General features: G+C 36.7%; 1 protein-coding gene across 1 annotated transcript; it reads right to left on the reverse strand.

Annotated features, from left to right (window-relative positions):
• Positions 1 to 8696: 8696 nt before the first annotated feature.
• On the reverse strand, positions 8697 to 10905 carry LOC120184493 (probable receptor-like protein kinase At2g42960). Its single transcript, XM_039188942.1, has 5 exons — positions 10678 to 10905; positions 9464 to 10363; positions 9267 to 9371; positions 8963 to 9085; positions 8697 to 8871 (listed from the first exon to the last, which is right to left on the reverse strand). Exons 2-5 carry the CDS (start codon positions 10126 to 10128, stop codon positions 8697 to 8699), a joined length of 1068 nt encoding a protein of 355 aa, XP_039044873.1. The 5' UTR covers positions 10129 to 10363; positions 10678 to 10905.
• Positions 10906 to 14375: the final 3470 nt, after the last annotated feature.

Below are 14375 nucleotides of genomic sequence, written 5' to 3' on the forward strand. Positions count from 1 at the left end.
ATGGAAGGCCATGGTGGAAAATGAGAATGGTATGAAAGTCAAGCGGTTGAGGTCTGACAATAGAGGAGAGTACAGAAATAGGAGATTCAAAGATTTTTACGCAAATAATGGGATCAAGATGGAGACAACAGTTCCCATGACACCACAGCAGAATGGAGTAACAGAGCGCATGAACAGAACTCTGAATGAACGTGCCATAAGCATGAGGATACATGTCGGATTGCCCAAATTTCTATGAGCTGAAGCTATTAACACTGCAGCTTACCTGATCAACCGTGGGCTCTCAGTTCCTTTGGATGGCAGAATACCAGAGGAAGTTTGGAGCAAGAAAGAAATAAACCTTTCACACTTAAGAGTGTTTGGTTGTATTTCTTATGTACACATAGACTCTGCTGAAAGAAGTAAACTTGATGCTAAGTCCAACAAATGTGCCTTTGTTGGTTACGGCGGTGATGAATTCGGTTACCGATTTTGGGACTATGAAAATCGGAAGATCATTAGAAGCAGAGATGTCATTTTCAATGAGAATGTGATGTACAAAGACAAGTCAACTGTAGAATCAAGCAGATCTAATACCAAAGCTGAAACAAAGGAATTTGCTGAGTTTGAGGAGATTTCTGGAAATGATGTTCAGATCAGTCCTGAAGCAGTTCAAGAAGAACCAGGCACACCGGAACTAAGACGCTCCTCCAGAATTCCTAAACCAACCCAACGGTATTCTCCTTCTTTGCACTACTTGTTGCTGACTGACAATGGTGAACCAGAGTGCTATGATGAAGCAATGCAAGTGGAGGATTCAGTCAAGTGGGAGTCTTCCATGAAAGATGAGATGGACTCGCTTTTTTCAAATCAGACGTGGGAATTAGCTGAATTACCACCAGGCAAGAAAGCGCTTCACAACAAGTGGATTTACAGGATCAAAGAATAGCACGATGGGAGCAAACGCTACAAAGCGAGATTGGTTGTCAAAGGTTTTCAGCAAAAAGAAGGTATTGACTATAATGAAATTTTCTCTCCAGTCGTGAAACTGTCTACAATCAGACTGGTGTTGAAAATTGTAGCTGCAGAGAATTTATATCTTGAGCAGGTAGATGTAAAGACAGCTTTCCTTCATGGTGATTTGGAGGAAGAAATCTATATGAGGCAGCCAGAAGGCTTCATAGAGGCAGACAAGAAAAACCTGGTATGAAGGTTGAAGAAGAGCTTGTATGGTTTAAAAAAAGCTCCTAGACAGTGGTACAAGAAGTTCGATAGTTTCATAAGTAGCAGTGGTTTTACCAGATGCCAAGCAGATCATTGTTGCTACATCAAGAGGTTCGACAATAGCTTCATTATTTTATTGTTGTACGTTGATGACATGCTCGTTGTAGGCTCAGACATGCACGTTGCAGGCTCAGACATGCAAGAGATTATAAACTTGAAGCAAAAATTGTCAAAGCAGTTTGCTATGAAGGATCTGGTCGCTGCAAAGCAGATTCTTGGGATGAGGATCAAGAGAGACACAAAGTCAGGGACTTTGATATTATCACAGGCTGAGTACATCAACAAAGTACTCTCCAGGTTCAACATGCAAGATGCTAAACCAGTAAGTATACCTTTAGGTGTTCATTTCAGACTCTCCAAAGAACAGTCACCAAAGACGGAGGAAGAACGTGCACACATGGTGAAGGTGTCGTACGCCTCAGCGATTGGAAGTCTGATGTATGCCATGGTTTGTACCAGACCAGATATTGCTCAAGCAGTGGGAGTTGTTAGCAGGTACATGAATAATCCGGGCAAGATACACTGGGAAGCAGTCAAATGGATCCTCAGATATCTGCGGGGTACCACAAACAAAGCACTTTGTTTCAAAGGTAGAGATGCGATACTGACAGGCTATGTAGATGCTGACTTAGCCGGAAATGTTGACATCAAAAGGAGCACTACAGGGTATGTCTATACTCTAGGAGGAACCGCAGTGAGTTGGGTTTCTCAACTACAGAAGATAGTTGCTCTCTCCACAACTGAAGCAGAATATGTCGCTGTTACGGAAGCTAGCAAGGAGATGGTTTGGCTCCAAAGTTTCTTGGAAGAGTTAGGCAAGAAACAAGAAAACAATGTCTTGTATTGCGACAGTCAAAGTGCTATACATCTAGCAAAGAATCCGTCTTTTCATTCCAGGACAAAGCACATACAATTGCGATATTATTTTATCCGGTCTCTTCTGGAAGATGAGATTTTGAAACTTGAAAAGATCAGTGGAGCTCAAAATCCGGCAGATATGTTGACAAAGACGGTGACTACAGACAAACTGAAGTTGTGTTTAACTTCAGTTGGCATGCTAGAGTAACAAGACTAGAAAAGCTGTTGCATAGATCGAGGTGTGAAGACAGATTAAAATCAGTCTTCAAGTGGGAGATTGTTGAAAGTATTAAAATGGTTTTCAAGTTTGGTAACCAACTTTGAAAAAATGATTTTCAAAGTTTGGTAAATGTTTCTTTGAAAATGGTTTTCAAAGTTTGGTAAATGTTTCTTTGAAAAATAGTTTTTCAAAGTTTGGTAGATGTTTGTTGAAAAATGATAATGGGATAATCACAATTAATCCCTAGGTTTTAGGGTATTTACAAGATTAAGTCCTTAAGTTTCAACTATAAATACCCTAGCTCATTTAGCTTCAAAACCATCCCAAAAATCATTTCTTTCTCCCAATACTAGAGAGTTTTCTTGTGAGTAGTGAGTGTTTTGTAAACAACTGTAAATTTTCTCTCTTAGTAAAAGATCTGCAGCAGTCCGGAGACGTAAGCACAATTGGCTGAACTCCGTTATCAATTTCGGGTATTATTTTTCCGCTTTTATTTTGCATTCTCACTAATCTGGTTATAGGGAAATTACTTGTACTTGGTTTATTTCCCAACAACTGGTATCAGAGCTTTTGGGTTGTAAATTTTGTTAATTTTTTGCGAGGTTACTATTTGGGTTACTATTCACGTGAATAGTGAATTTCATGAATAGTAAAATTCGGTCGGCGATACGAGTTTGTCGACGGAGGTGTTCTAATACACGACGGTTTGCAAAAATTGTCAGAAACGATCCAAACGAAGCCAGATTCGAGGGGGAGCGATGGCTGCAGACGAAGGGAATGTGAAAATTGAAAAGTTCGATGGTGCGGACTTTGGATTTTGGAAGATGCAAATTAAAGATTTTCTATACCAGAAAAATCTATATCAACCCCTCTCAGGAAAACAACCAGAGGGCATGAAGAATGAAGACTGGGCTCTTCTCGACAGACAAGCCCTCGGAGTTATCCGACTGACGTTATCCCGCAATGTTGCTTTCAACATAGCAAAGAAAAGACCACGGCGGGTCTTATGACAGCTCTCTCCAGTATGTATGAGAAGCCATCGGCCTCAAACAAAGTTCATTTGATAAGACGATTATTGAATTTGCGGATGACGGAAGGGATATCGGTGGCACAACACCTAAATGAACTCAACACAATCACAACCCAGTTGAGTTCAGCGAAAATTGAATTTGATGATGAAGTTCGATCTTTAATTCTCTTATCATCTTTACCAGACAGTTGGAATACTACTGTTACAGCAGTCAGCAATTCGTCGGGAAACAGCAAATTAAAATTCGACGATGTTCGGGATCTGGTACTGAGTGAAGAAATTCGACGGAGAGAATCGGGTGAAGCATCAACCTCCTCAGCCTTGCACACGGAGTCCAGAGGGAGAACTTCAGAAAGAAATTCAAATCGTGGCAGATCGAAATCCAGAAGGGGAAAATCAAGAACAGGAAATAAAGATTTTATCTGTTATAATTGCGGCAAGAAGGGCCACTTCAAAAGAGATTGCCGAGCACCGAAGAAAAATATCGGCGCACATGAATCTGCCAACATGACGGAGGAGACATGTGATGCCATGATTTTAAGCGTCAACAGTCCGATTGAATCATGGATTTTGGATTCAGGGGCATCTTTCCACTCCACGCCATGCCAAGAAATCATGGAGAACTATGTCAGTGGTGATTTTGGGAAGGTTCATCTTGCTGATGATGAAACCTTGAAGATCGTCGAAAAAGGAGACATCCGACTAAAGCTGCCAAACCAGACCACCTGGAAGCTGACAGGAGTGAGACATATTCCTGGTCTCAAAAGAAATTTGATTTCTGTAGGATAACTTGTTGGAGAAGGATACAGTACAACATTTTCAGGTTGTGAATGGAAGATTACCAAAGGAACACTCGTCATTGCTCGTGGTAAGAAGACTGGTACTCTCTATGTAACCTCAAATTTAAAGAATATCATTGCAGTAGCAGATGCTGATGGAAAATCAACCTATGGCACCAAAGGCTTGGCCATATGAGCGAGAAAGGGATGAAGACACTTTTCTCAAAGGGGAAGCTGTCGGATCTAAAGAATGTAGATGTCGGACTATGCGAGGATTGCATCTTTGGCAAACAAAAGAAAGTCAGCTTTGCAAAGATTGGTAAGACACCCAAGGCTGAAAAGTTAGAGTTAGTTCATACTGATGTATGGGGACCATCTCCAGTTCCATCTCTTGCAGGCTCATTATATTATGTCACCTTCATCGATGATTCTACAAGGAAGGTGTGGGTTTATTTTCTGAAGAAAAAATCAGAAGTCTTTGATACCTTCAGAAAATGGAAGGCCATGGTGGAAAATGAGAATGGTATGAAAGTCAAGCGGTTGAGGTCTGACAATAGAGGAGAGTACAGAAATAGGAGATTCAAAGATTTTTGCGCAAATAATGGGATCAAGATGGAGACAACAGTTCCCATGACACCACAGCAGAATGGAGTAACAGAGCGCATGAACAGAACTCTGAATGAACGTGCCATAAGCATGAGGATACATGTTGGATTGCCCAAATTTCTATGAGCTGAAGCTATTAACACTGCAGCTTACCTGATCAACCGTGGGCTCTCAGTTCCTTTGGATGGCAGAATACCAGAGGAAGTTTGGAGCAAGAAAGAAATAAACCTTTCACACTTAAGAGTGTTTGGTTGTATTTTTTTATGTACACATAGACTCTGCTGAAAGAAGTAAACTTGATGCTAAGTCCAACAAATGTGCCTTTGTTGGTTACGGCGGTGATGAATTCGGTTACCGATTTTGGGACTATGAAAATTGGAAGATCATTAGAAGCAGAGATGTCATTTTCAATGAGAATGTGATGTACAAAGACAAGTCAACTGTAGAATCAAGCAGATCTAATACCAAAGGTGAAACAAAGGAATTTGCTGAGTTTGAGGAGATTTCTGGAAATGATGTTCAGATCAGTCCTGAAGCAGTTCAGGGAAGAACCAGGCACACCGGAACTAAGACGCTCCTCCAGAATTCCTAAACCAACCCAACAGTATTCTCCTTCTTTGCACTACTTGTTGCTGACTGACAATGGTGAACCAGAGTGCTATGATGAAGCAATGCAAGTGGAGGATTCAGTCAAGTGGGAGTCTTCCATGAAAGATGAGATGGACTCGCTTTTTTCAAATCAGACGTGGGAATTAGCTGAATTACCACCAGGCAAGAAAGCGCTTCACAACAAGTGGATTTACAGGATCAAAGAAGAGCACGATGGGAGCAAACGCTACAAAGCGAGATTGGTTGTCAAAGGTTTTCAGCAAAAAGAAGGTATTGACTATAATGAAATTTTCTCTCCAGTCGTGAAACTGTCTACAATCAGACTGGTGTTGAAAATTGTAGCTGCAGAGAATTTATATCTTGAGCAGGTAGATGTAAAGACAGCTTTCCTTCATGGTGATTTGGAGGAAGAAATCTATATGAGGCAGCCAGAAGGCTTCATAGAGGCAGACAAGAAAAACCTGGTATGAAGGTTGAAGAAGAGCTTGTATGGTTTAAAAAAAGCTCCTAGACAGTGGTACAAGAAGTTCGATAGTTTCATAAGTAGCAGTGGTTTTACCAGATGCCAAGCAGATCATTGTTGCTACATCAAGAGGTTCGACAATAGCTTCATTATTTTATTGTTGTACGTTGATGACATGCTCGTTGTAGGCTCAGACATGCACGTTGCAGGCTCAGACATGCAAGAGATTATAAACTTGAAGCAAAAATTGTCAAAGCAGTTTGCTATGAAGGATCTGGTCGCTGCAAAGCAGATTCTTGGGATGAGGATCAAGAGAGACACAAAGTCAGGGACTTTGATATTATCACAGGCTGAGTACATCAACAAAGTACTCTCCAGGTTCAACATGCAAGATGCTAAACCAGTAAGTATACCTTTAGGTGTTCATTTCAGACTCTCCAAAGAACAGTCACCAAAGACGGAGGAAGAACGTGCACACATGGTGAAGGTGTCGTACGCCTCAGCGATTGGAAGTCTGATGTATGCCATGGTTTGTACCAGACCAGATATTGCTCAAGCAGTGGGAGTTGTTAGCAGGTACATGAATAATCCGGGCAAGATACACTGGGAAGCAGTCAAATGGATCCTCAGATATCTGCGGGGTACCACAAACAAAGCACTTTGTTTCAAAGGTAGAGATGCGATACTGACAGGCTATGTAGATGCTGACTTAGCCGGAAATGTTGACATCAAAAGGAGCACTACAGGGTATGTCTATACTCTAGGAGGAACCGCAGTGAGTTGGGTTTCTCAACTACAGAAGATAGTTGCTCTCTCCACAACTGAAGCAGAATATGTCGCTGTTACGGAAGCTAGCAAGGAGATGGTTTGGCTCCAAAGTTTCTTGGAAGAGTTAGGCAAGAAACAAGAAAACAATGTCTTGTATTGCGACAGTCAAAGTGCTATACATCTAGCAAAGAATCCGTCTTTTCATTCCAGGACAAAGCACATACAATTGCGATATTATTTTATCCGGTCTCTTCTGGAAGATGAGATTTTGAAACTTGAAAAGATCAGTGGAGCTCAAAATCCGGCAGATATGTTGACAAAGACGGTGACTACAGACAAACTGAAGTTGTGTTTAACTTCAGTTGGCATGCTAGAGTAACAAGACTAGAAAAGCTGTTGCATAGATCGAGGTGTGAAGACAGATTAAAATCAGTCTTCAAGTGGGAGATTGTTGAAAGTATTAAAATGGTTTTCAAGTTTGGTAACCAACTTTGAAAAAATGATTTTCAAAGTTTGGTAAATGTTTCTTTGAAAATGGTTTTCAAAGTTTGGTAAATGTTTCTTTGAAAAATAGTTTTTCAAAGTTTGGTAGATGTTTGTTGAAAAATGATAATGGGATAATCACAATTAATCCCTAGGTTTTAGGGTATTTACAAGATTAAGTCCTTAAGTTTCAACTATAAATACCCTAGCTCATTTAGCTTCAAAACCATCCCAAAAATCATTTCTTTCTCCCAATACTAGAGAGTTTTCTTGTGAGTAGTGAGTGTTTTGTAAACAACTGTAAATTTTCTCTCTTAGTAAAAGATCTGCAGCAGTCCGGAGACGTAAGCACAATTGGCTGAACTCCGTTATCAATTTCGGGTATTATTTTTCCGCTTTTATTTTGCATTCTCACTAATCTGGTTATAGGGAAATTACTTGTACTTGGTTTATTTCCCAACAACTGGTATCAGAGCTTTTGGGTTGTAAATTTTGTCAATTTTTTGCGAGGTTACTATTTGGGTTACTATTCACGTGAATAGTGAATTTCATGAATAGTAAAATTCGGTCGGCGATACGAGTTTGTCGACGGAGGTGTTCTAATACACGACGGTTTGCAAAAATTGTCAGAAACGATCCAAACGAAGCCAGATTCGAGGGGGAGCGATGGCTGCAGACGAAGGGAATGTGAAAATTGAAAAGTTCGATGGTGCGGACTTTGGATTTTGGAAGATGCAAATTAAAGATTTTCTATACCAGAAAAATCTATATCAACCCCTCTCAGGAAAACAACCAGAGGGCATGAAGAATGAAGACTGGGCTCTTCTCGACAGACAAGCCCTCGGAGTTATCCGACTGACGTTATCCCGCAATGTTGCTTTCAACATAGCAAAGAAAAGACCACGGCGGGTCTTATGACAGCTCTCTCCAGTATGTATGAGAAGCCATCGGCCTCAAACAAAGTTCATTTGATAAGACGATTATTGAATTTGCGGATGACGGAAGGGATATCGGTGGCACAACACCTAAATGAACTCAACACAATCACAACCCAGTTGAGTTCAGCGAAAATTGAATTTGATGATGAAGTTCGATCTTTAATTCTCTTATCATCTTTACCAGACAGTTGGAATACTACTGTTACAGCAGTCAGCAATTCGTCGGGAAACAGCAAATTAAAATTCGACGATGTTCGGGATCTGGTACTGAGTGAAGAAATTCGACGGAGAGAATCGGGTGAAGCATCAACCTCCTCAGCCTTGCACACGGAGTCCAGAGGGAGAACTTCAGAAAGAAATTCAAATCGTGGCAGATCGAAATCCAGAAGGGGAAAATCAAGAACAGGAAATAAAGATTTTATCTGTTATAATTGCGGCAAGAAGGGCCACTTCAAAAGAGATTGCCGAGCACCGAAGAAAAATATCGGCGCACAGGAATCTGCCAACATGACGGAGGAGGACACCAAAGCTGTAAATGTCACTCTTCTCATTTAACAAGCCAGAGTTAGCATATTCTGGTGCCACATAGCTTTAATTTTACATACGAAATTTTCAATCTGGAGATAATTAGAATTGATATACAATAATAGATGATTGCCGGAGAGAGGAACTTTAATAGTTACCCAAATGTCCCCATAACTCTAGTTGTGATATGACTCTCTCCTAAATCCAAGAGCTTGGCCAGTCCAAAATCAGAAACCTTGGCATTGAAATTATCATCAATCAAGATGTTACTTGATTTTATGTCCCGGTGAACAACTTTCGGCTCTATTGCTTCATGCAAATAAGCAAGCCTGCAACCGAAAAACACCAGCCTTTTATGACACTTCAATTTTAACCAACAAAAGAAGAAACAAGAAGGTTCAAGTTTGAATGGTGACTTACGCCTTGGCAGTTCCACGAATAACCTTCATACGAACCTCCCAAGTTAGGGTACTATGCTGGCGCATAGCCCCGTGTAGCCATTGTTCCAAGTTACCATTATTCACATATTCATATACCAGCATCCTACAACAATCAGTTGATAACTACAGTTATCTCATTTGCAGGCAGCCATACTTAAATAACTAGAGAGACATATAGGATAACAAAAGTGTAGCCTGTATTAACATATTAACACACAATTACAGTTAGAAGTGAATCTGCACGAAATTGACAAATAAACTAATAAAACATGTTTGAGTTTCACCTATGAACTCCTTCTATGCAATAACCCAAAAGCCGCACAAGATTCTTATGACGAATATGACCAATGGCCTCCACTTCAACCCTAAACTCTTTTTCAGCCTGACCCCTGGACATCCAAGTGCCCGATTTATCAAAAGTTATCGTTTATGAGAACAAAGTTTTACAAGAAACAAGAAAGTATCTCTAAGATATCCTTACAGATTATTAAGAATCTTCTTAACTGCTACTTCAGTTCCATTGATGAGCCTACCCTTGTAAACCACCCCATATCCACCATCTCCAATAACATTCTCCGCTGCGAAATTATTTGTGGCAAGATCAAGATCCCTGAGAGTAAACCAGTAACCCCACCCGAGATGTGAAACTTCAGGCAGACCAACTAAGGGAGAGGCCGTCACTAGTCCTCCATATGAAAATGCAGACTGCTTGCGAACCGTTCCTGAGCTACCTTCATCTCCTGAATGAGAACTAAAACCCCTCTCATGATGGTAAAATGAGTTGCATTGACTTGTATTATCAGGATCACTTGATTTTCTCATCCCCAAATGAGCTAGCATTTTCTCTGAATTCTGACCATTCGATTTATCATCAACTGAAATGAATAAACTCTCCGGAAGATCATTGGAGCTCTGAACTCCAACCTTGTCAACCTTGATTTCCTTTGAGACATTTAGTATCTGAGAATGCGAGAACTTGTCCACCGATTGCCTGGATCTTCTCCGAAATGTAACCCATACAGACAAGATACCAAGAATCAACACTATAAATGCCCCAACATATATACAAATCAGAACCCAAAGTTTTAGACCCAAAAATGTTGTCTTCTTTGACAATTTAGCATTTAAGGCACCCTGAGACGACATCTCTGATCTTCAGGATTTAACAGTCAAAAATTATATTTAGCCTCTTGTATACAAAGATCAAAATCTTAAGACAGTACTAGAAACATGTCATACAACACCAGAAATACCAATATGACAATATGTTTAATCATTTTCAAGGTCCATAGGCGCATTTTTGGAGAAAGTTTATGGAGAAGAAGCTAAATGTGATAGACATTTCATCCACTCTTATAAAAACCCATCCTTACATTCAAATCTGAAGACTCAAAAAAGTCAATAAATGCCATAAGATACTTGGCTTAATCTTCACCCACAGAAAAGAACAGTAAAAGATGAAAAAGAGAAGGAGAATCTGATACCACATTTAACTAAGCTCATGAGTTAAATCTTTTAATTAAAAAAACTATTCTGGAATCAAGCCAGACCATAAAAAAAATAAAATAAACTCATATTCCATAATTAGAAAAAGGAACTCCATTTCCATTGAAAATGAATAAACTTGTAAAACAAAACAAAAGAATCACTTATGATCCAAGTAAGATGCAGAAAAAAAGAAGATAAAGCATGCACCTTGATCTACTTCCTTGAGCATTCAAAGAAGCAAAGAGAAAGCAAAACCATCCAAATGAGCAAAAGGAAAGTCCAAGACAATCCAAATGCCTGAAAAAGGGTAAAACTGCAAATGCAAAGGGAAAGAGTAGTTCACAAGGAGAAGCTCTCTCTATTTTGTTGTTGCCTTCCAAGTGGGGGGGAACGAAAAAAGAATTCAGATAATAATAAAGAGAAAATGGGTAAGAAAAGGAGCAGACAAAATATAATAAAAAGCAGGGGTGGGTGAAATGGTTGGTGGGTCTTTAAGTGTTTGAGGAGAAGAGAGGGACCTCAAAGAAAGCTTACTTTGCAATGGAGGAAACCAGAGACCCAAAGAGAAAGAAACATAGTGAAGGAAAAGCAAATTTGAGGTGAACTCATGGACCCCTATAGATTTGCCTTTGGATTGGTTTGGATTTTTGACAGAATAATTTTTATAATTTTTATTAATTTATATATACTATTTATTTTAATATTATTTTTTATAATTTTTGGGGTAAACAACATTATTTAGTCACCCAATTATCACTTTGATATCATATTGGTCATCTAACTATTATTCTTTTCAAAATCATACTCATAATTAAAAAATTAACGGTGATATTGATGTTTCATCATAAGATAATGTCATGTCATCATTGAATAAACAAAAAATTTACCACATCACCATTTCCATTAATTTTTTTAACGATAGATAACCATAACAAAAAAATGTAATGTTAGGTATAATTTTGAAAATAACTTGTTGGGTGGTGACCAATACTTATCTAAAGTGATAGTTAGGTGACCAAATATATAGTTTACCCTTTTAAATATAATTTTTCTGGGTAAATGGTGTATTTACTCATCTAACTATTCTTACGGTTCCATTTTGATCACCCAACTATTTTTCTAAAGTCATTACTAAATTTGTTTTTGTTATGTTTTGATCATCCACCGTCAAAAATTAAATTTTAAAAATATCATATCAACAGTTCTATTTACTTTTTAACGATAGGTGACTAAAATAAAAATTATAGAAATAACTGGGTGACTAAATATGTAATTTACCCTAAAATTTTGAATATAATTTTGAGAAGCATATATTAAAATCAAAAAGATTAAAAAAAAACATGAAATTGAGGAGTTGATATAGAGAGGTCAAACCCAACTCCAAAAATCTAAGTTTGCCTTGATGTATACTTACAAAATTGCCCTTTTTGTTTTCAATGAAAAAATTCATAAATTTCATATTCAACAAGTTAGAATATCCTAATCTCTTATGAAAATGGCTTTGGAAGGTATGATTCAACTCTGTCATCCATAGACAACTCCCCTCTACTTTAAACTATATATATATAATTTTATCACTGAATTTTTTTAATATTAAAAATTTAAAAAGATTAAATGAAAAGTTTGTCATTTTAATGAATAAAATATAATTTTATAATATATTTATATATATAATTTTTAAAAGAAATTATTGATAAATTTCTCATTTTACCCATAATTTTTAAAAGGATTTATATTTATTTATATAATTTTGTGGAAATTGTTTATATTTTTAATTTAATTAATTTCAACTAAGTTTGAGTACTTAAAATTCTTGATATCCCGAACTCATCAAGTAACCTCAATATTTCGAACACATCAAGTGATCTTAGTGGTAAAAGAGAAGAGTATTCTCCATAAAGATCATGAGTTCGAGAAACTGCATTTACAGGATGTGTGTGTTGTGAATAAATTAAGAAAATTTTAAACAAATATTATTTTTAAATAATTACTTAAGACATTAATAAAATTGGTAAGACTAAGGTTTTACTAATGTCTAAGCTTCAATTCCGTTAAGTGCAAATTATGGGTAAATTCTCCTCTTTTTATATGTTTGGATCTTATCATTTTATAAATAAGTTAAACTTTTATTTTCAATATTTTATAAACACAAATATCACTTTGTTTAATTCAAAATTTTCCATTGGTATTTGTTGTTTTATGTGCAAGCAAAACGCAGATACAAACTCCTGACACAAACTTAATCAACCATGTGTGAGTGAGTGAGCAAGCGTGCGTCTATATATATATATTTTTGATATAATGTAAAACTTTTTTAGTTTTACATATATTTAAAATCATTGAGTGAAAATATATTGTTAAGATTAACAGTAGGAAATGAGAAAATATTTACTAAAAAGAGTCAATCTCAGTAATTTATTTTTACTTATCCAACGATCCTAAATTTGTATAAAACTAATGAATTTTAAATTATGTAAATAGTTCATAACGCATTCATATATACGGGATAAGATCTTGTTACACAATGTAATTTTTTTTTTAATTTTATATAGATTTAGGACAGTTAAATGAGTGCAAATAGATAGCTGAGATTAACAATAAGAAATGAAAAGATATTCACAAGGAAAAAAAATAAAGAACCAATTTCAGCCATCTATTTTCACTCATCTAACAATTTTAAATCTGTGTAAAACTAAAAAGTTTTACATTGTGCAAGTAAATTCTAACCTTATATATACTTCGTCCTTCTCGTTAGAATTACTACTCGTGATTTTTTTTTATTAATTTTTAAAATTTTGATTATATTTTAAATAATTTAATTTTATAAAATACATATTTAAAAACTACTTGATTTGAAAATTTAAAAAAATGGATAAATGACAATTTTAGCGGAGGTATGTACGTAGTGTTTTACTAGATAATCTCTCCTGGGACAGGGAATTCAACATGATAGCATTCAATGCAATATGAACAAAGTTAAACATATCGTGATCGCATTATATGAAATCAAAAGGTCAAAGCAACATGACATAAAACTTTCCTAAAAGCTAACTATTATCCATCAAATTCTCTCGAGTAATTTTCTTTTAAAAAATACCCGGCCGGGTCGGGTACCCGACCCGATACTTTCTGAGTCGGATCTGGGTCACAAAAATTGATTTTTCCGGGTACCCGGTTACCCATGTACCCGGTTAGCTTGTTGTTTTTTCAGGCTTTTCTGCACTGTTATTTCTTAAAATATTCATTCCCAGACTTATGAATATTACATTTGTGCTTATTGGGCTAACAATGATCACGTCCAAAAAGGCTCCTAAAATTAGAAAGATAGGATGTTAAAATATTATTTAATTTGCATTTTGAAAACTTTGAATTTAAAATTTGGATTTATGATTTACTATTATTATATATTTAATTATTAATAATATTATATATTAAATTAAAGTAAACAACTTTTTTTTAGAATATTTTAAAGTAACACCGGGTATCCGGGTATATATAATATAATATTATTTTATATATAAAAAGAGTCTCTAAAATTAAGTAAACAACTATTATATATTAAATTAAAGTAAACAACTATTATTTTAGAACATTTCAATATATGAGATTTTTTTTTATCCAACATAATATTATATATTAAATTAAATAATTATTTTTTAAAACATTTAAAAAAAAACCGGGTACCCGACATACGGGTACACGTAAAATTTGAGTACCCGAAATATCCGGGTCGGAACACGGGCCGAGAAATCAATGATCCGGATGTTCCGGGTACCCGATTTCCGGGTACCCGAAAATCCGGAAAATCCGGGTACCCACACCCCTACTGTTAAGAACCTTTGTTTGACAAAAAGAAAAGATGATTATGTTAGCCAAAAATTGTAGAAGGATATAAATGAAAGCCA

The sequence above is a fragment of the Hibiscus syriacus genome, unplaced genomic scaffold, assembly GCF_006381635.1.
Source record: "Hibiscus syriacus cultivar Baekdansim isolate YM2019G1 unplaced genomic scaffold, ASM638163v2 tig00112921_pilon, whole genome shotgun sequence".
Classification (NCBI taxonomy): domain Eukaryota; kingdom Viridiplantae; phylum Streptophyta; class Magnoliopsida; order Malvales; family Malvaceae; genus Hibiscus; species Hibiscus syriacus.

Coding starts and splice junctions, on each gene's coding strand:
- LOC120184493 (XM_039188942.1), bottom strand. CDS start 10,128: ATGTCGTCTCAGGGTGCCTTAAATGCTAAATTGTCAAAGAAGACAACA. Junction 9,372..9,463: donor AAGAAGATTCTTAATAATCT/GTAAGGATATCT, acceptor TTGGATGTCCAG/GGGTCAGGCTGAAAAAGAGT. Junction 8,872..8,962: donor ATTCGTGGAACTGCCAAGGC/GTAAGTCACCAT, acceptor TTTCGGTTGCAG/GCTTGCTTATTTGCATGAAG.